This window comes from Pungitius pungitius, chromosome 13, assembly GCF_949316345.1.
Source record: "Pungitius pungitius chromosome 13, fPunPun2.1, whole genome shotgun sequence".
NCBI classification, from domain to species: Eukaryota; Metazoa; Chordata; class Actinopteri; order Perciformes; family Gasterosteidae; genus Pungitius; species Pungitius pungitius.
This window is the reverse complement of record NC_084912.1, coordinates 14,298,082-14,317,351: the sequence shown is the minus strand read 5'-3', so window position 1 is coordinate 14,317,351 and position 19,270 is coordinate 14,298,082. Positions and strand designations below refer to the sequence as shown.

General features: G+C 44.4%; 1 protein-coding gene across 2 annotated transcripts in view; it reads right to left on the bottom strand.

Moving 5' to 3' along the window:
• Nucleotides 1-19,270, bottom strand: part of LOC119213835 (inositol polyphosphate-5-phosphatase A) — a 104,851-nt gene that overhangs the window by 77,067 nt on the left and 8,514 nt on the right. For both annotated transcript variants that reach the window (XM_037464987.2, XM_037464986.2), the window contains exon 2: nucleotides 7,594-7,635. In XM_037464987.2, the coding sequence (XP_037320884.1) occupies nucleotides 7,594-7,635 (42 nt within the window). The remainder of the gene's footprint in view (nucleotides 1-7,593; nucleotides 7,636-19,270) is intronic.

Below are 19,270 nucleotides of genomic sequence, written 5' to 3'. Positions count from 1 at the left end.
TTGTACGTTTTGTCGAGTCGAGTCTCAAGTCATCAAATTCATGACTCGAGTCTGACTCGAGTCCAAGTCACATGACTCGAGTCCACACCTCTGCCCCGTCCCCACTATAATAAAAGGACTCGAAATGACTCGAAACTAAAATGGTAAGACTTGTGACTCGACTTGAGACTTGTTGGCTTTGACTTGTGACTCGACTTGGGACTTGCTTCGTCTTTGACTCGACTTGACTCGGGACTCGAGGGCAATGACTTGAGACTTGCTTGTGACTTGCCTAACAGTGACTTGTTCCCACCTCTGGTTCTTGCTTCTCGATATGTGGCTGTTAAAGTAAATGCTGCGCGGCTACATTGTTGCGCCGGTGTTGTAGTTTAAAAATAGCGCCTCGTGTGTTGTCTTTCCCCTTGCGGCACGCGCAAATGACGACACTCTTTTAACCAATCAACGTTCTGCAGTGAGTCTAGCTCCACCCTTTAGTACCAAACAACTGTGCCAGGTACCCCAACGGAAGGGTACTCAAAAAGTGGTACGGTACGGCTCGGATTTTTGGTACTTTTCTCAGTGGAGACACAAATAAAAGGGTACCGACCCGTACCGTACCGCTCGGTGGAAACGCACCATTAGTAACCAATCACTGCAAAAAGAATGATTGTTAACAAGGTTTTACTTTTATAATTCACATTTCAAGTCGTGAGAACTAACAATTTGTACTAATGGCCCAGAATAGAATGTGTTTTTCCAATCCGTTTCATCTTAAACCAATCAAAAGCAGCGTACGTGCAAGGAGGACTAATCCTAAGCCCTATTTCATGTTTCCTATTTGGAGGTGGAGGGGGTTGTGAGCTGACGTACAACATTGGTTTCCTTACTAACAAACTGTAGACTCAAAGTCTTCTGGTAACATGGGAAATGTGGGGGGAGGGAACTTCTAGTGGTATTCAGATTAGATTAGGAGATCAAATCGTGGTTAAGTTCCAATACAGCAGAGGGGCTGGAGCAATAATATCACTTCAGAACACAATCAATGAACCATCTGATGACCATCAAATCTGGATCTGGGGAGCAGACACCATCTCTGGCCTGTGACGGGTCCTCAGAAGCCTCCAATGCAAATTGGGAGCTGCGTGATTCCATTAAACGCCGATGCAAGGGGTTGTCTGTACTGCAGCAGCAAGGCCAGATTCTCATTGAACCCAGTGTCCTGCACACATGTGGAGCAGACCAATGGCACCTTCTTTGCTTATGAGGAAATGACGGGGGATCCTGAGACCGGAGAATTTGATTGGACAGGAGAGGTAGGCAAATGAGAAGCAAAAGGCTTGGCCACCGCAAAGGGACACTTTACCTCAAAAATCAAGAGCACACTCCCCTTACCTTCAGTGCCATTTATTATTTGTTAGTTGTTAAGCTGTGGTCGATCGAGATGTCAGTCTACTTTCTAATGTCAATAATCAGTTGGACCGATCGGCTAGTGGTTTTTGTCCTTTAATGGTTGCTGCTTTCACTCTTAATTAAGTGCCACTTCTTTTACCTGTAACTACGCGCGGCGGATGTCTCTGCGCTCGGCGAAGCGGAGACGAGTAACCGCACAAACTTTGTTTTACATGTTTGTGTAAGCGCTGACTGCCAGATGGCGACGTGTGCTCCTCCACGCCCAGAAAAGCTGCCGATGACAGGTAGATCCGCGTAAACTGGGAACGTGACGTCCGAAAAACCAGATCTCCGTCTACACACAACGTGGGGCAGAAGCACACAGGTCGACGCCAAGGAGCTCGTCTGAACCGCCCACCTGACGCGCCTGGTGTGAGCGAGTCGCCTACCTGTTAGCAGGGTTTTACAGTAGTGAATGGACTGTGGTCCGTCGTCATGTAAGGAATCTTTATTTCCTTGAGGGATTCCCTGAAGCCGCAGACTGAGTGGACACACACACACACACACACACACACACACACACACACACACACACACACACACACGCACACCTCAGTGGGGAGCCAGGTCAACAGCTTTTATTGTTCATGGAGGTGTTGCAGGGACACCTCAAAGATTTGTTTTGATATTTATATTAAAGGAGATGGCTCAAAAGTCAGTTAAGTTGGGAAAGAGTTGTGCGTTTGAATGGGGGCAGTTGCCATGCAACCGGCAAGACGTATTCCAAGTCCCTTGTGAAGCGATGTGATTAGATAAGTGCTGATCCGAGTCACCGGGTGAAGCGCCCTTTGGACTGTCGCCAGGTCAACTCAAAAGCAGAAGCCGTGAAACCATACTTGTGCCTTTTTTTAAAAGTTCACGACTAGATGGGGCCACAGCGAGCGCACTGCCCGGCGGGCCGATTGCTCGCCGCCACAGTCTGATGCTCGTTTCCGTGACGTCAGAAGGCAGCGCAGTTGGCATCAGGCTGCAGGCCCCTCGCCCTTTCTCTCTCTCTCTCTCTCTGCATGCTTTTCTTTACCATCTACCTCACTACACACACAGAAGCAGATACGTTACGCCCCTCTGAGGCCTGGAAGTCTGATGCAGAATGCAAATAGAATTCCTCAACAGCCACAACCAGGACACACACACACACACACTTTGCTATCCAATATCCTCTATGCTTGTAACAAAAACGAGCTGGCAGTAGACGGCGTGTTTGGGCTCGCCGCTGACGGTGGTGATTACGGAGAAGAGTGAAGCGGAGCGGACAGACGGCTAAAGCTGCTGTGTTTGTGGACTTCCGTTGTTCGCCGCACGCTCTCAAATGAGTGAAAAGATCTTGATATCAGCGTAATCAGGCCCAATTGTGATTTTTATCAGCTGCTGGAGTGGGGTAAAAAAAAATTTCTCAAGCCAGTTTGAGGGATCATCAAAGCCAACTGAGGGAGAAATTACAAAAGCAACTTAGATTTGGAGGAATTTACGAAATCAGCAGGCAACAGATCTGTCTCCAGCTACAGCGGTCAAGAGATGGACACCACAACCCTTTAAGAGACTCAAGGTAGAGACTATATTAGACTATAGACTAAATATGTCCAACAGGCATGTTATACCCTCAAGCACAATGGCTATAATATTACAAAACAGGTGAGAAGAATTCACATTTAAACCTTAGAGCGGGCCTAATGGAGGCATAATGTGTAGCTGTACTGGTTGTCGACATCTAAATATTGCATCAGAAGAAGCCAGGGGGCTAGGCAGGGGAGAACGACTGGATAAGCTGGGTCATGTGGGTCTCCTAATGCTGGATTTGGTCGCTCTTGTAAATCCCCTTCGTTTCAGCTCTTGGTGACATCACTGCTGTTGATTAGAGTAATCATTAAGACACTAAATGAGATGTGTTGGTCGACCAATCAGGAATCACCTATTGGCTTCTTAAGTTATTAGTAAAACACAGACGTCAAACATCTTGTGTCCAAAGAGTTCTCCTGAGATCCTTCACATATTTGGAATACCATCCCTCAGCCTAGAAGTATTTTATGTTCGTAAGATAATATTTGACTTTTCTAGCATACGCTTGAGGCTGAACAGAATGACGATAGTCTGGCTCTGTGTGTGTGTGTGTGTGTGTGTGTGTGTGTGTGTGTGTGTGCTTAGGGTTAGTCTGAAATATTCTCTGTCACAGCCAATGGACCGGTGCATTCTGGTAACAGTAAATAAGAATGTGTGCTTCAACAGCGTTCGAGGTGTTGTTTTATTTACTAAAAAAAGCATGCAGAGGCGCCAAATCAGTTATACACATTTTGCACTCACTTTTCTGCATTGAACAACTGCAGCAGTTACAGAAAAAGGAAAAGCTTCTGTGTGTCGTTGGCATACATTAACTCATTAACCTCCACAAAAAAAGCTAAATAAATTATAAATGAATAGTAAAGATCATGACGCACAACCCTGGAGACCAAACCTCCCCGTGAAAATATATGGTTAGAAATAATATTTAGTTAAAAAAAATGCTCCATTTGCAGCAATTACAGCATGGCAGACCTTTGGAATTCTAGCTGTTAATTTGTTGAGGTAATCAGTAGAAATGTCACCCACCCTCCCACAAGTTGGATTGGCTTGGTGGGCACCTCTTGCGTAACATACGGTCAAGCTGCTCCCACAACAGCTCAATGGGGTTGAGATCTGGTGACTGTGTGGCTTTGGGGCCTCTCCATTACAGACAGCATGCCAGCGGGCTGCTTCTTCCCTAAACCATGCTTGACAGATGGCGTCAGGCACTCCTGCAGCAAATGTTCTTCAGTGTGCACCTCCAACTTTGATTTGTCTGTCTATAACACTTTTTCTAATCTTCCACAGTTCAATGTCTGTGTTCTTTTGTCCATATCAAGCTTTTCTTTTTATGGGCCAGTCTCAGATATGGGGTTTTCTTTGCCCCTCTGCCTAGAAGGCCAGCATCCCGGAGCCGTCTCTTCACTGTAGGCGTTGACAGTGGCGTTTTGCGGGTAGCATTTAGAGAAGCTGCCAGTTGAGGACCTGTGACACATCTATTTCTCAAACTAGAGACTCTAGCCTGTTTGGGCTGTTCTCTGAAGGGAGTAGTTCACACCGTTGTTGATCTTCAGTTTCTTCCCATCTTCTCGCATTGAATAGCCGTCATTTCTAAGAACCAGAATAGACTGGCGAGTTTCTCATGAAAGTTTTTTTTCTGGCTATTTTGAGAGTCTAATTGAAGCTACAAATGTGATGCTCCAGATACTCAACTCGCTCAAAGAAAGGCCAGTTTTATAGCTTCTTTCAGCAGCATAACCTTTTTCCACAAGGGTTTTCTAATCATCCATTAGTCTTCTAAGGCGATTAGCTAACACAATGTACCATTAGAACACTGGAGTGATTGCTGGAAATGGGCCTCAATACACCCATGTAGATATTTCATTAAAGACATTTCCACATTAACAATGTTTAGAGTATGTTTCTGATTCATTTAATGTTATCTGCATTGAAATAACAGTTCTTTTTTTTCAAAGTGACCTCAAACTTTTGAACGGTAATATAAATATATAAAATTGACTAATAAGCTCACATCTCAGGTGAGTGTGGTTTCACTGGGAAATGAATGTCTGGGTCACATGCAGTTACTCCAGGATACTTGTTCACGTTGAGCTCTTCACTAGAAAAACTCCAGTAAGTCAAACTTCTTCCTGATGAGGAAGTAGTTTCAGGAAGTAGTTCTTCTTTATTAGGGTGAGAAAGTGTCTCCTTTAACCCACGCCGATATAGATTTATGCTCCCTTCTGGAAGAGAAAAAAAACTTGACTGCATGTGAATCCCAAGTGGGATCTTCCTCGGGTTTGGCCTGCCGGAGATGGGCGCTACATCATCAGGCTACATAAATGAATTGTTTTAATGCTCTTTGGGTTGGCACGCCGCATGAATCAATACGAGGGCTATTTAGCGTGACAGCAGCGCTGAGTAACGCCCTTACAATTGCTCGTTCACACTGATGAATTCCAGGATACGGCTCATTTCCCTCTACTTCCCCCGGTCGTTAGACCTCTAATTTCCTTCTTTTTTGTTTCATTCCCCGGTGTTGCGACGTTTGACTTTGAAAGGTGGCCCGGCATTTGAATTATCCTCACTTTCCTTGTAAGGAAATGAATACAATAACTTTGGAAGCTAGCAAGCCAAGTTAGGCCAACTACCCAGTTTCCACACAGGAAGTCCCAGGGATATAGCTTAGCCCGCTAACGTTAGCACTGATTCCCACCGGATGATACTTTTGGTTCTTAATAACGTTAATTCAACAGGTGTCGGCAACTCCCCCTCACTCTGTGTTTTCACCCCACGTAGATTGTTAACAAGCAAAAAATGGATACAAGTTCCTCCTTGTTGTAGAATACTTTAACAGAACAAACGAAAACTGATTTTTTTGCGAAAATCTATGAATTACTTTTTGTTATCTTCTTCTAATTTTGTTATCTGCTCCAATATACGCGCACCGGAAGGAACACTTGAGAGAAAACACCCTGCAGAATGTATTTGCAAAATGAATTTACCTTCATCGCACACACAACCATACTGGAGTTGTGCAGAGAGGTTTTGGTCATTATGGCAGAACAGTGCGTGTGTCTCTGTTCTCTCTCTCTGTCACTTTAAGGCAGCCGTTGTGAACTCTAACTTCCTCACTTCCTCTACCCAGTGGAAATAGTTGTGGTTAGTCAGGGGTTCCTATGCAGATGAAAAGGTAAGATTTGAGACATGACTAAGCTTGAACTCGCAGAAAAAAAAGTGCATTCAGAAGGGTGAAAGTACGGTTGAGTGCATGTTTGTCCGATAGATTTATTTTTTTTATCATTCTCAATTGGATTCAACATATGAAAAAATATTAAGTGCATCAGTTAACAACTGGACTGGTTTTCGCTTTGCAAAAGGAAAAAAAAAAAAATAATCTGCAGAGCGTTAACTGATGAAAAAAATGATATGCACTGGCCTCAAGGTTTGTTTCCAAGGACCCGTAACAGCACTTGAAGCTATAGAAACGCATGCCAGGCCTGCACCAATAAGACACCCACTGTGCTACTGAATTAGCAAATTAGCAAAGGATGACATGAAAATCATTGGGACACATTTCTGACAACATATACAGCAGTAGTAAAAAGTGTAGTGTAAAATATATGAGAAGTAAGAAGTAAGCTTTAAGAATCAGATCAGGCTAATCATTTAATTTAGAAGATTTCGAAAGTGAACATTATCACCCAAATGTGACAGTGATGCAGAGATATCTTCTGTTATGAAGCCTCAAGTTCAGCTTGGTTGCAGCTGCCATCTTTGGATTGCAGCCCTCTTCGTGGTTGTTTTGCACGCAGTGGACCCAAATTACCTCAATTAAAATGCAAAGGACTGACAAAGAGACGCTGAATGCGGCGGCTCTGATAGCGGCAGCTACAATCACAGTAACCCCCCCCCATTTTTGACAGGCTTGTGTACCCAAGGTCTACGACCATATCAGTGCAGAGCAATAACGTAATGCACAGCACGGCAGACTGCTGCATAAAGTTGGCCTACTGTATACGAATACACTAAAATGAACATGGCTTCATTTTACCAAGTAATCAATATGCTCGGTAATGACAAAGATGTTCACCAACAACTGAATTTTTTTCTTTTACGTTTCCGGCAGACAATGTTTCCAACTAGCAGCATCTGTGTTCTCAACTATATTCAAGTTCCCTGTTGAGCTTTTGCAAAAAACGAATTCCATCTGTTTAGTTTAATTAAATCTATTACCCTACAATGACCCTACATGAAGTCGGACACCTTATGAAACTTGGAAACACTGTATTTTTAGTTTGATAAGTGAGAATTACAGTAAAATGTGATCGCAGCCACCCAGCACGAGACTGACTGAAAAGGAGTCGATGGGTTCGGAGGTGAAAATGTATTTGTTCGGAGCGACTGTGACCGAGGCATTACACTCATCACACCTCTGGGTCCACATTGAACCTTCAGTATATTCTCAATTGGTGTGTATTACCAAAAGGCCCAATTTAAATAGAATTATGATGAAATACACACTACTTCGAGTGGTAGTTTCCCATTTCTGCAGCTGTGGACTGGCCATGAGAGTATAACGAGTTGCACTGACATTAAATATTTCGGACTGGGGGCTGCGCCACTTACCTGATAAAACTCCCTCAGCCATGTCTTCTGTAGGTTTTCAGGCTGGAAAGAGAAGAAAGGGGGGGGGGGGTGTTAGTGATCTTGTTATCAGCCCTTTGCTAGCATTGTTGACACCTAAACTCAGACAAAGCATAAACCATTTATCTCCAGAGTTGCAGTTAGATAAACAAGAGGAGAAACCGATTGTGTTGTTTGGAGACTTTTCACAACAACACGAAGGCCTCACAGACTGCTCTGATGTTTAACAATATTTCGCGGACCGGACTTAAGAGATTTTTATCCGCCAGTGTGGATCAACAATGACCTGCAAATCGTATCAGCGGCATCAATCACAACATGAGCAGGGATCTCTAAAAGCCTTCTGTACTGTTTTACTCCAGTCAAATAACCTTATAACCTCATTATGACGCCACTGTTATTGTAGGTGATTATACGTTTTGTGTAAACTCCTCATATTCACATAACACTGTAATATTATGAAGCTCAACACAACTAGAAATAAAGTAACTGCAGCATTGACCTAACATTGAACAAGGGAGTCGACGCGCCCCTCCTTTCATTTTTTGGACAGTTCTACCGTTCCGCCCCAATACGTCGCACATATAGAAGCGTGTTCACCTACAGGGACACACGCGAGGTTGTAAAGAATGGGGAAATACTGTAAAGATACATTATGACATAGTTAACAGACAATGCATAGAGTCAAATTAATGTAATTAACTCAATGACAAGAGCAACCACTCATGTTTTTACAACAAAGCATGACAAAATAATCCATTAAAACTGCGGCACTAAAACATCCACTACAATTTAAATAATATTTAAATGGGTCCAAAGGGAACGATATTAGCAATATAATAAAAACATAAGCTATAACGGGAAAAATCAACACTGCAGTTCACATACCAAATGCTGTTCACTATTTACAGACCAAATGGGTACTAAAACTCTTACTAAATACTAAGGTCGGCTGGCTAGCTTCCTGTTTTAAAGTCACGCTGACCAATCACAGCGCACGTTGATGTTGAAAGAAGAGTCTAGCTAGCGGACCACTAAAGGCTGGAAGCAGAGCAACAGAGGAAGACCAGAGCTGTGCAATGAGAAAATGAGCTAATGGGAAAGATATGTAGGTTTGTGTGTTTTTGTAAAAAAAAAAAAAAAAAAAATGGTTAACTGTGATTCTGTTAAGCACTGACATACATATACTCACAGATTCACACAAGCATACACATCTATTATGTACAGCCTCGTGTTGCTCTCCATGCTACCTACTGACAGGATGTGGCCTTCCTCTAATTACAGCATCTTTCCCTTGGGGTCACGATTCCCGCTCTGCAGGGCATCGCCGAGTCTCTCGCCTTGTTTTGCTCTGCCTGTGTCCATCATTTGCTCGCCCTCTATCTCTCCTCACTTTAAAAGGCTCTCCCCTAGACCTTGAAACTCTATTTAATTTGTGAAGTGGAAACGAAGACAAGGCCCTGGGCAGTCTACCATTTAAGGAGAGATCTTCCTATGTCGATATCTAGGTCTGCTGAACTGCTCTCTCTGTGTGTGTGTGTGTGTGTGTCTGTGTGTGTTGGAAAGTTTGTCCTAACAAAACTAGTCCATAATTAGAACATTCAAAGGGTGTGCAGGTCCTGTGGGTATCTGGAATAAAGCCCCAATACCGAAGTAGGTGCTGTATCCCTAAATAGCAACTTCATCGCCATGACAACCGTATCTAAAATTGTATGATGAAGCAGTATTTAAACATTGTACCAGCATGTTGAAGATGAACAGTTTTCCATTCAAATAACACAATATTTGTCTTTGAACCTGAACAAAGTTTTTTTTTCTTTTTTCAAGGACCAAAATCGGCTCTTTCCAAATAAAAAGGATCTGAAGCACATCGGCGAATACATCCACCGAGGTGGCCTCTTGTGTCTCACTGTGGTTTCAATAACTATTTCAAGACATCGACCTGAAAATGGTGGATATCTCCAAGTCACCGCCGACCCAAAGTTTCAACAGAATCTCTTCCCACCAAATTAGATGGTTTTACTCATTTACGGTTATGGGGGGATAATAACAGCGACCCTTCATAATGATTAATAAGTCATTTCAATTTAAAAAAGTCAGCAGTTGAACATTTTGGGAACCTCGTCACTAGAAAAACAGCAGACTACTACACGGTAACCACTGGCGTGCTGGTGGCAAATCCAGCAAGAACCACAACTATTGCACAACAAACAACGGACCAACTTTTAATGCCTGTCCTAAAAAACAGCATCATGGAGTTATAGCCGAAATCACCCTTTGCCCGATTGATGTCATCGGCCGTGCATGCGATCAGAATTCTCTCACACAATGTAAATGCAGCCTGTCAATGCCATTCGGCCCAGAATGCAAGAGACTAGATGCAACTCCCATAGTCACGTCAAAGGCATGTTCAGAATGGGCTGAATAGGGAGTTTCCCCCGAAAGGTGATAAATTCCTTTATCACCTTGTAAGGAATTCATGTGTTTAAAAAAAATAAAAAAGTGCATATTTTGTGTGAAGTAAATGATAAAGATACAGAATATAAATTGTCATTTGGAGGGGCACCTAAATGTCTCAAGATTTACCGTGTGTGTGTGTGTGTGTGTGTTCCCAGCCTCAGCCACATCAGCCAGAGCACAGGTCTATATAAGGACATGAGCACTGGGCCGTGTCATCAGTCACATGGATGAAGGGAACATGAGAGCGAGCCGGAGACCGGCACACAGAGGAGCAGAAGGGTTCAGATTGGGGAGTTGCCACCAAAGCTCATGGTACTACCCTAGAGGGTCACACGCGCAGTCACAAGCCCAAACGGACCGGGTCTCACCCACGCTGATGGCGCCAATGGTGCACACAAATACAGATGATATCTTTTGTTTCCCCCCCCCCCCCCCCCCCCTTGGTCGTTTCTCCCAGGAACGCGGTTAGCTGCGCTGAAGCTTTTCAAATAGCTTCATGTGCATCACACACGAGACAGTCACAGGGTGCGAGGCCCAATGAATTGAATCTCTTAAAATAACCAACGTGGACCCTTGAGGCGGGAACTGACTTGACGGACGGGCTGACCGTGGAAATGACGCCAGCGTTGACAGCGTTTATTTTTTTACAGACAAGTCTTTGGATTCTCTAGTCTCGGGGATAATATATATAATTTAGAGTTTAATTAGAAAAGCGAAAATAAACCCGAAGCCCTCCCCAGCTTCTCCTCCGCCTCTTCTCTCTCCTCTGGATGTTCCACTGGCTCGGTTCAGTTCCACCTCCACCCTCTTCTTTACCCATGTTCTGTTTCCATCGCTTCCGTGGCCTACTTTTGAAACAGCGTGGGGAATCCAGAAACTTTTTTTAATTTATTTTTCTATTTCAAATGCCAGCCCTTCCAAAATAGAAGTAGAGCGGCGGCGAGAGGATGAATCCGTTCGGGTTCTTTTCGCTCCGCGGACGAATTGGGTCAAGGTCTGATGCCGTGTTTGAGCTCAAACTCTTTTCCGTGGCACGCGTCGGACAGTGACCCTCAGTATGTTCCCTGTGAAAAAGCAACATTCCAATCTGCTTTTTGCCTTAGTCTCTGGGTATGACGAGATGACGGTTGCAAATGCCCCGTATTTGAATCCAACAAACGCAATGCAAAGCACTGTCGGCGAGGTGGAAGGAGAAACAATACATGTTCTCAAGTAGTCCTCCAAAAGGTACGTTGTGTCTCCTAACCTTGAACGCATCTGTGTGACAGTGGAAAAACGTGAGAATCTTTTTTGTTGTTGTTTTTTTTCATATTATTTGAATGACAAGCTAACCCCGAAACCGCAAAGTGCCTCCGTGTCGGCAGGAAGTGAAGAGCTAGAGTAGTGTGAACTCAAAGTGAACAGCTGTGAGCGCTGCCGTGCGCGTGGCTCTGCTGGACTCAAACAGTGACGTGACGGGCCAAGAGTTCAGCCGAGCTTTTGATCTCCAGGCTGCCGCGGAGCCTTATGCTGCGTTTCACACCACGACGCGAGGCCAATTATTCGCGCGAGTAAATTCCATGAAAAGACAATGCACAGACGCACCTGGTCGCAAATGAGGCAAATTTTAAAACAGGCGACGCGAAAGACGTGAAAAAGCGACAGGAGAGCAGGGAATAAATCAACATAAAAGCCAATCAGCGTTTGAGATGCTCCGCCTTTTGCTGGGAACGCAGCATTAGGGGTCGCGACCTGAAGTGCACGCACTGTTCCTTCCCCCATCAGCGGCTTCCTTTGGTATAAAACCGACTCGAAATATGAACAACAATATTTGCATTAGGTGCGTGCAGACGATGTCTGGATTGGACAGAGTTTTGATTTGTATTTATTCCACTCAGCAGGCTCTCGCTCCGAGGGAGCAGGCCGGCATGGGGGGGGAGAAACCAAGAGGAAGAACAGTGGAGGAAACCCTGGTTGCTTGCTTTCACACAGCAGACACACGCGGCTTTGGGAATTTGTATAACGGAACTTAATTGTTGAGGACACGACTATGCAAGCCCAGCTCGGCTGGAGCCCGGATGCTGCTAGTTGGGAACATTGTCTGCTAAAAACGCTGTTGTTTTTGAACGTCTGTCATTACCGAACATATTTATTACTTAGCAAACGGTTCATTTTAATACCAGGCTAATTTGCAATGCAGCACATGCAGCGTTTCTTTGAAAAGGATGTAGCTAGCTGTGGTAAACATTTTTTTTTCTCTCAACCCAAGGGGAAAAACTAAAACCAGAGATTTGAGCTTCATTTGTTTGACATTTAGAAGTGGGCTTTTTTAGGGAGAGGGGGGTTGATCATAGGCAATACTCTTGTTTCCATTGAACAACAAAATAAATGAACATTGAATAAAATAAAGTTCTACTAAAAATAATTTGAAATATTTGATATTTGACATGGTAATTCTCCTTTTTATTTCCGTATATATTCCCACAGAGAGTTTCCAACTTTGAGTATCCCCGGAATTTTGCAACCCCAGGTGCAACATATAAAATGCAGGTGGAGCACGGCTTTGACGTGGTTGTCTCTTTCCATCACTGACCTCCATCAAGGGCAAATGACAGAAAAACACCTACGGAAGAAAATGGGCAGATTGTGAGCCTACGTAAATGCTAACAGCTGAGGGTGACGGAGGCTGCATCAAGTTGGGTGTGGATGTGAAGAAGCTCTATTCAGAGGACAAGTGGTCCTGATCATAAAATTAAATTAAATAAAGAGGAAATCATGAGCAGTTTAAAAAAGAAAAGAAATTGTATCAGCTTTAAGCTTTTGGTGCGTGTGGGATTCATGGCCAAACACACATTAGCACGGCGCTCTGAAGAGCTGCGTCCCATCTCATTCGATCATCCAGAACGCCTTGTGACATTCAGAGGACCCAATCACCATTTCCACCAGGCAAATCAACAAGTGCCGTCCAATTTGAGAAAGCAAGCTCAGGCCAGGCGTGCCGAGAAGAAATGGATCCTTTTATTTCTCACCCTGATGTCCACCTCACTCGCCGATCCAGAGAGAATGAATCCGTTATGGCTTCTGGTAGCAGGAAGGGTTGAAATCCTGCTACCAGCAAGGTGCAGCTCACAATTTAAATAATTATATTTTCTAGGACAATCCCCTTTGCTGCTTTGATCACTTCAGAAGTGGGATTTCGTTTTTTCGCTCGTATCCAACGCAAACAAGCTTAGCAACAACATCAAGTATCGGCAAGAAGACAAAATCTAGATAATAGATGTTAAGGACGACAGCGGGGCCTTGTTCCAACCCTCTTGGCACGGATAGTGTGTGTGTGTGTGTGTGTGTGTCTTGACGGACTGCTAGAAAGGAGGTTATTGGCCCAGGAGAGCGGACTAAAAATACCCTGCCTCGACGGAAGCCATTGACTCAAGGAGGGGGGGGGATCTGAGGAAAGAGAACATCTGGAGAAACAGCAGGAGGGATCGCTTGATTTGGCCGCCCACTCAGGCGAGTCCTTCAACAGGTCGCCCCGACCCCCCCTGCACGGTCGCTCGGCGGAGGCGCGTCCCCTCAGTGTTTTATGTAACTCCACATCAAAGAGGCTCATTATTATTAATCAGAGCAGAGCCGCTTAGGGGGAAAACACTGAATTAGAAACTAGGCCGGCACCAGGGACACATCTCCATCCCTCTGGAACAGGGGCGCCCAATCGTTTGATCGCAAGCTGGTAGATTACCTGCCATCAGGAATACATATACCTCTGGTCACCATGCATGCACAGGAGCTGATGGAAAACCTAGGAAGTAAGGATGCTTATTCAAACTAACAACAAACACAATTCATTCAAAAGCAACCCGGGCTGACTCTAATCAGTGCAAGTCATTTGAGTAAGGAAACAACCAAGAGACGGTATGGAATGGTTGTGACGGCTCCTTTGCTTCTGACAGACGAGAGGCTGGTTATTGTTTTTTTTACATGGATTCGTTTGGCGCCCGCGGTGTTGTTGTTGTTAGGATGGATCGCCACGAGCCGAAGAGGTGGGGGCTGTGAGGTGTGGAGGCTTCAACCGAATCGCTCAGAGCCTCCAACGACTGCCAGTCCAACATTGAAAGGAAGACAGGAAGGAAGGATGTGGGGGGGAGAACATTACACGGCATGAACATGTGGGAAGACCACAATGTCCAATGCGTATCCACGCACAGACCTGAGGTGTTCCTCTGGTGAAACTGGCAGTAGAATGGATGTTTTGTATAATTTGGTGGACGTGTTCCTGAGCCTCCCAGAGTCTGCATTATTTAGCCATTTTTGGGAGGAGGAAATCTGACCTGGATCTATTTCCCTGAGCTTATAGAAATAGACTGTGTTCTCTGTGATGGTCTTGCTTACTTACGGAGATCAAACAGAGGCATGTGGATTTAAGACTTCACGTCGTAAAGCTGCATTTTAGCATTTTGCAGCACCTGAGCGTTGCTTCATCACAATCATTTGTATCTTTATAAAGAAACTACAACTGTAGAAAAGACCATTTAAGTTTTTTTTTTAAGTTGAACTTTTTTCTGCAGCTCTTTTGAGTCCAGACAACAAGAGAAGAAAACTCAACACTTACCAAAGGCCAGATTTGGACAGTTTTTCACGATCACAATGCTCAACATCTTAACTCGCTGACTGCATGAAAACACACTTACTTTAAAAGAAACAAACTTAACCATTTTTTTCTGATTTTACAATGTTTAAAATACTGGAAATATGCCAGACTGTTCTGTAAAAAAGAGATGCATTGTATTGTATCAATAACGTCACATTAACAATGTGGCTCAGAGGGCTTCACATGCAGACAGAAATAGACACTCAGCAGGAACAGAGCGGTAGCTGCAGGATGAAGTGGAATAATAATAGTGGCAAACAGACAAATAGTATTCACACAATACGCCCTGTTTTTAGTGTGAATCAACACTGCAGTCAGCTGTGATTTGTCTAGATCGAATGTCCTCGCAAAGCAGGAAATGACAGCACCCACGAGTGACCGCAGCCTTCTCCTTGCTGCGCGTGTGTATCTCACACACACACACACACACACACACACACACACACACACACACACACACACACACACACACACACACACACACACACACACACACACACACACACACACACACACACACACACACACACACACACACACACACACACACACACACACGTTTGCAGTCTAAGGACAAAGGCAAGGACATTTGTAGTGATCTTGGAAATGACTTTCTGCCTTGAGAGTCCAAAAGGCAGCGCAGCAACCGAAGGACCAGTTTTTAACTACGTGAGCAGCGCGAGCTCTCCCACTCACACCTCTGCTGTGTGTTACTCACGGACCTCCCTGCAACGACGCAGGGCTGCACAGAGCTACCGCACTGCGCCTCAACAGCTCCCTCCAGACGAGTCATGGACAGGATCTCTGAACATGAAGTGTTCACCGATTCTAACTGGGCTTGGATTCTGTGTTGGGTTTCATTACTGACGCTAGATAAGCCATATACTTTATGTAGCAGAGAATGAGTGTCTTAGGTTGCCTCTAAACAGGACAAGGCACAATCAGAAGGTCATGAACCATTAACTTTGTTGCACAGCTACAAAGACAAGTAAGATAAAACTGCAATAAAGTGCATGCAAATCTGTGTCCACATTGTATAGCATTGGTCAAAGTAAAGATTTTTAGAATCCCTCTGGTTGAAAAGAGTCTACTGGGATCCTGCATCATTATCGCTCGACAGCCTCCACGAGGCCCAGTGTGTTACAGCTGGAAACGGATATCTTCACCCCGTCTGTGAGGAATAGTAAAGCAACCTTACCTACTGAAATAAATTGCATAAAAATCGGCATATTCGCACTTCCAGTTCCCTTATCTTGGAATGGTTTAATTTCTGATATAAAGTGATTTCTTTTCTACACTAAATATATAATATACATACCTCCTAAGAGAGACTAGGACAGGTCATTAAAATAATGCTGGTGTGTCTTTAGCTTCTTACGTTTGAGGATTGCATTCACGCCTCAAAAAATCCTAAAGGGGGCGTTTCTTGGTCTTGCTGAACAAGATGCGCCATTCTTTTAGAAATGTTTGCTCAACGCTGATCTTATTTCTGCAATAATCCAAAATACAAATGGGAAAGATTGCATTGGCTTTTTTTGTTTAGGGAACCGGTTTGACACCATCTTCCTGGTTGGCCTAAAAAATACACTAACCAATGTGTATATGATTGACATTTACAAAAGATAAAAGGGTGATGTTGAACTTACATTAATCCTTTCCATGATAAAACAGCCCAGACCAAATGAGTTGTTTAATCTCCAACAAATATATTGTCAATAAAAAAAAGCACATTTATTTCCTTTTAGGAAAAATCAAATAGCTGCAGTTAAATAAGACGCATCTGGGCCACTTAAAAGCCCCCCCTCACCCCTCCTTAAAAAGACAAAGTGCAGGAGCAGAAGCAACAACTCCAGCAGGAAAATGAAAAACGCTTTTTACGAGGGCCTGACGCTTCCCAGCGGAGTCGAGCGTCGCTCCACATGGCATGGCTGATTGAAAGATGCAATAAAACGGGCCTGCTCGATGTCACTTTAAGGAGGGAAGCGTTTTGGGCGAGTGTCACTGAGACAGCGTCCCTTTCTGCTGCGAGCTGAGGGGACATTCCATCTTTGAAAGCAGTGGAGGTGGCGCTGAGGGTTGATCCCCACGTCTCCTTTGCTCCTCCTGGGGTCATTCAACACACACGGGAGCATATGTCACTAAGTCAGGGAAGACGACAACAAGCCTATCCGCACAATAAACATTGCAGCCATCAGCTGCAATGCAAGTCCCTAAACCGGATATGTGAGAAATATGTATTGGCTCCGTTCACAACTTCCTTCATCAGGTGGCAGCACACAGCTTTGTGCTCTCAATGATAACTTAAGTGTTTTCCTTTTTAGTTGTAGTTACTTATTTTTTGCCATAAAAAAAAGGAACCTGGGACAAAGGGGAGGGGCCAAATTAAGAGAAATGTCTCCTCCTTCATTTATTACAATTATTAGGAACTTTAGGGCAGTTTTAGCTTTCCATTTAAAGTTGTAAATCTCTTTAAAAAAAGAATATAATGTGCAGAAATGCCTTAGCTGTGAATCAATAATTTACCCAATGTTAATGCTAGAACCTTTGCTAATGGCTATACATGTCAATCATACAATAATGTTTGAGGGTTTAAAGTTTAAAATTCACCCCTAAAGAAAATGATAATTGCCGTGGTGTTGAATTGAATTTCTCTCTCCTGAGGCAGGGAGAAGACGTCACAGGACACCCCAGTAAAGGTAAACATTACAGTTGCTGTAATCCTTATGTCAACCAAAACTCCAACAGTGCCTGAGGGCCATCGCGTGGGACAAGATCAAACTGGATCTGCCTCGCTCTTTACTCCTGTCCGAGCCGAGCCTGGGTGCTTTTAAAACAACAACAACACCACCACCACCACCACCACCACCCTGGCATCCATAATTCAGTGTTAACCCTGAAGTGTGGTTATTCAGCGTGGACGCGTTCCAACAGCCTCCTGCGATTACGATCTAAATCAAACAAGATAACAAAAAGGTTATTTGTGTAGCGCGTCTTTGGAGTCGGCACACAAGGTGTGTGATACGTACTGTCTTCTGAAACACAACTATTGGTAGACTTGCCTTTTCATCACAGCAATTCAAGCCCTGCCCTTCAACAATTGTCATTAGATTTGGGGAGAAGTCAAATGCCTCTTGTGCAGCATAAGACAGTTATAATGCACAAGTTGAATTTCTGTGATTAAGTTTTGTTTTGTTTGTTTTTTAAACTAGATAAACAATGAAATCTATTGGTCCCAAAGAAGCCAATCGTGGCATCTCAGAATCCCACATCTTTCACCGGATCTTGTAAAAGCAAACGGCAAAATGTTTGACTACTTCTTTGGTTTCTTTACTCTTCTACTCATGGTTGTTTTTTCAGGATGGAGCGGGGGTTGCCTGTCCTTATCTCGCGCTGCTCTCCCGCACACTCCATCCTGTTTGCACTGGGGGCGGGACGGGACGGAGCGTGGTCTCTGTGTGACGCCGTAGACATTTCACAGGCTGTCACGTTTTCAGCAGGAGCTCGATGAGGCTGTAATTGGGTTCTTCCGGCTGTGGGAGTGCCTGATACACGGGGGGGGGGGGGTGGGGTCATGTTTTAATTTCCAACCGGACCCCATTCAAAACATCTCTGAGGAGCCCCTCGACTATTCTTTTTCTGTCCTCGTGTCTTCGTTGGTCCGTGTCACACAGAAATAGTTTGAATCCATCCCAGCGAATCAAACCAAAACTGGGACAAACTCTTCCTGTCCAAAATAAGACTGTGTCCTCTCGAGGGACAGGGGTTGTAGTTGTTGCGGACGCGCTCTCTCTCTGTCCGCCGGTGCGAGCGCGCACAGGCGAGGAGTGGACAGAAGAATAAATTCCGGACTTTCTTGGGGGTCGGGGCGTCCCCTTGGTTCAGCAGTAGGGGAACACTGTGCGATAATAAGAACAACTGTATTTTTCCCATGACCTTTCCATTCTCTGGTTCCAGCCCTGGTGCTGCCTCTCCATGCAAAGGCAGACAAACATTTCAAGTTCAAGTCCCATTTCTGAAAATAAAATTCTCAATCATCGTGACGCTAATGTGGAGAGTTTCACAATCCAGTTTGCCGCCACAGTTGGGCAAGTGATGAGGCGCCAGTGTCTCATTGGATTCATAATAGCGCTAGAAGACCAGCCCACCGGGTTGAGGGTCAAATGAAGGACAGGAGGACAGGGAAAGAGACGGGAGAAGGGGAAGGTCACAAATGCACCAATATTGTTGGATTTTCAGCACATGGGCTACTGGGACAACACATATTGACTTAACACGTGTCTTCCCATTCATTTTCCAGGGAATGCGATTATAAATATTGAGACATTTAAATAATTAAGGATGGGTACAACACTCTGGTCTGAACCATGTCGAGAGGATCCTCACGCACATGCATGAGTGGGAGCTGCTATTCGGGCACAACCCGGATCAGCTCAATAAAAGGCAAACCATTTTGGGCAAAGTAGAGATTTATTCCCGTCCTGAAAATGATTCCCTACTGTCAGCCGTTGATTCTCTGGAGATGGCGTCCCGTGTGTGTTGAGCTACGTCTCCCTTTAGAGCACAGCAGGCCTC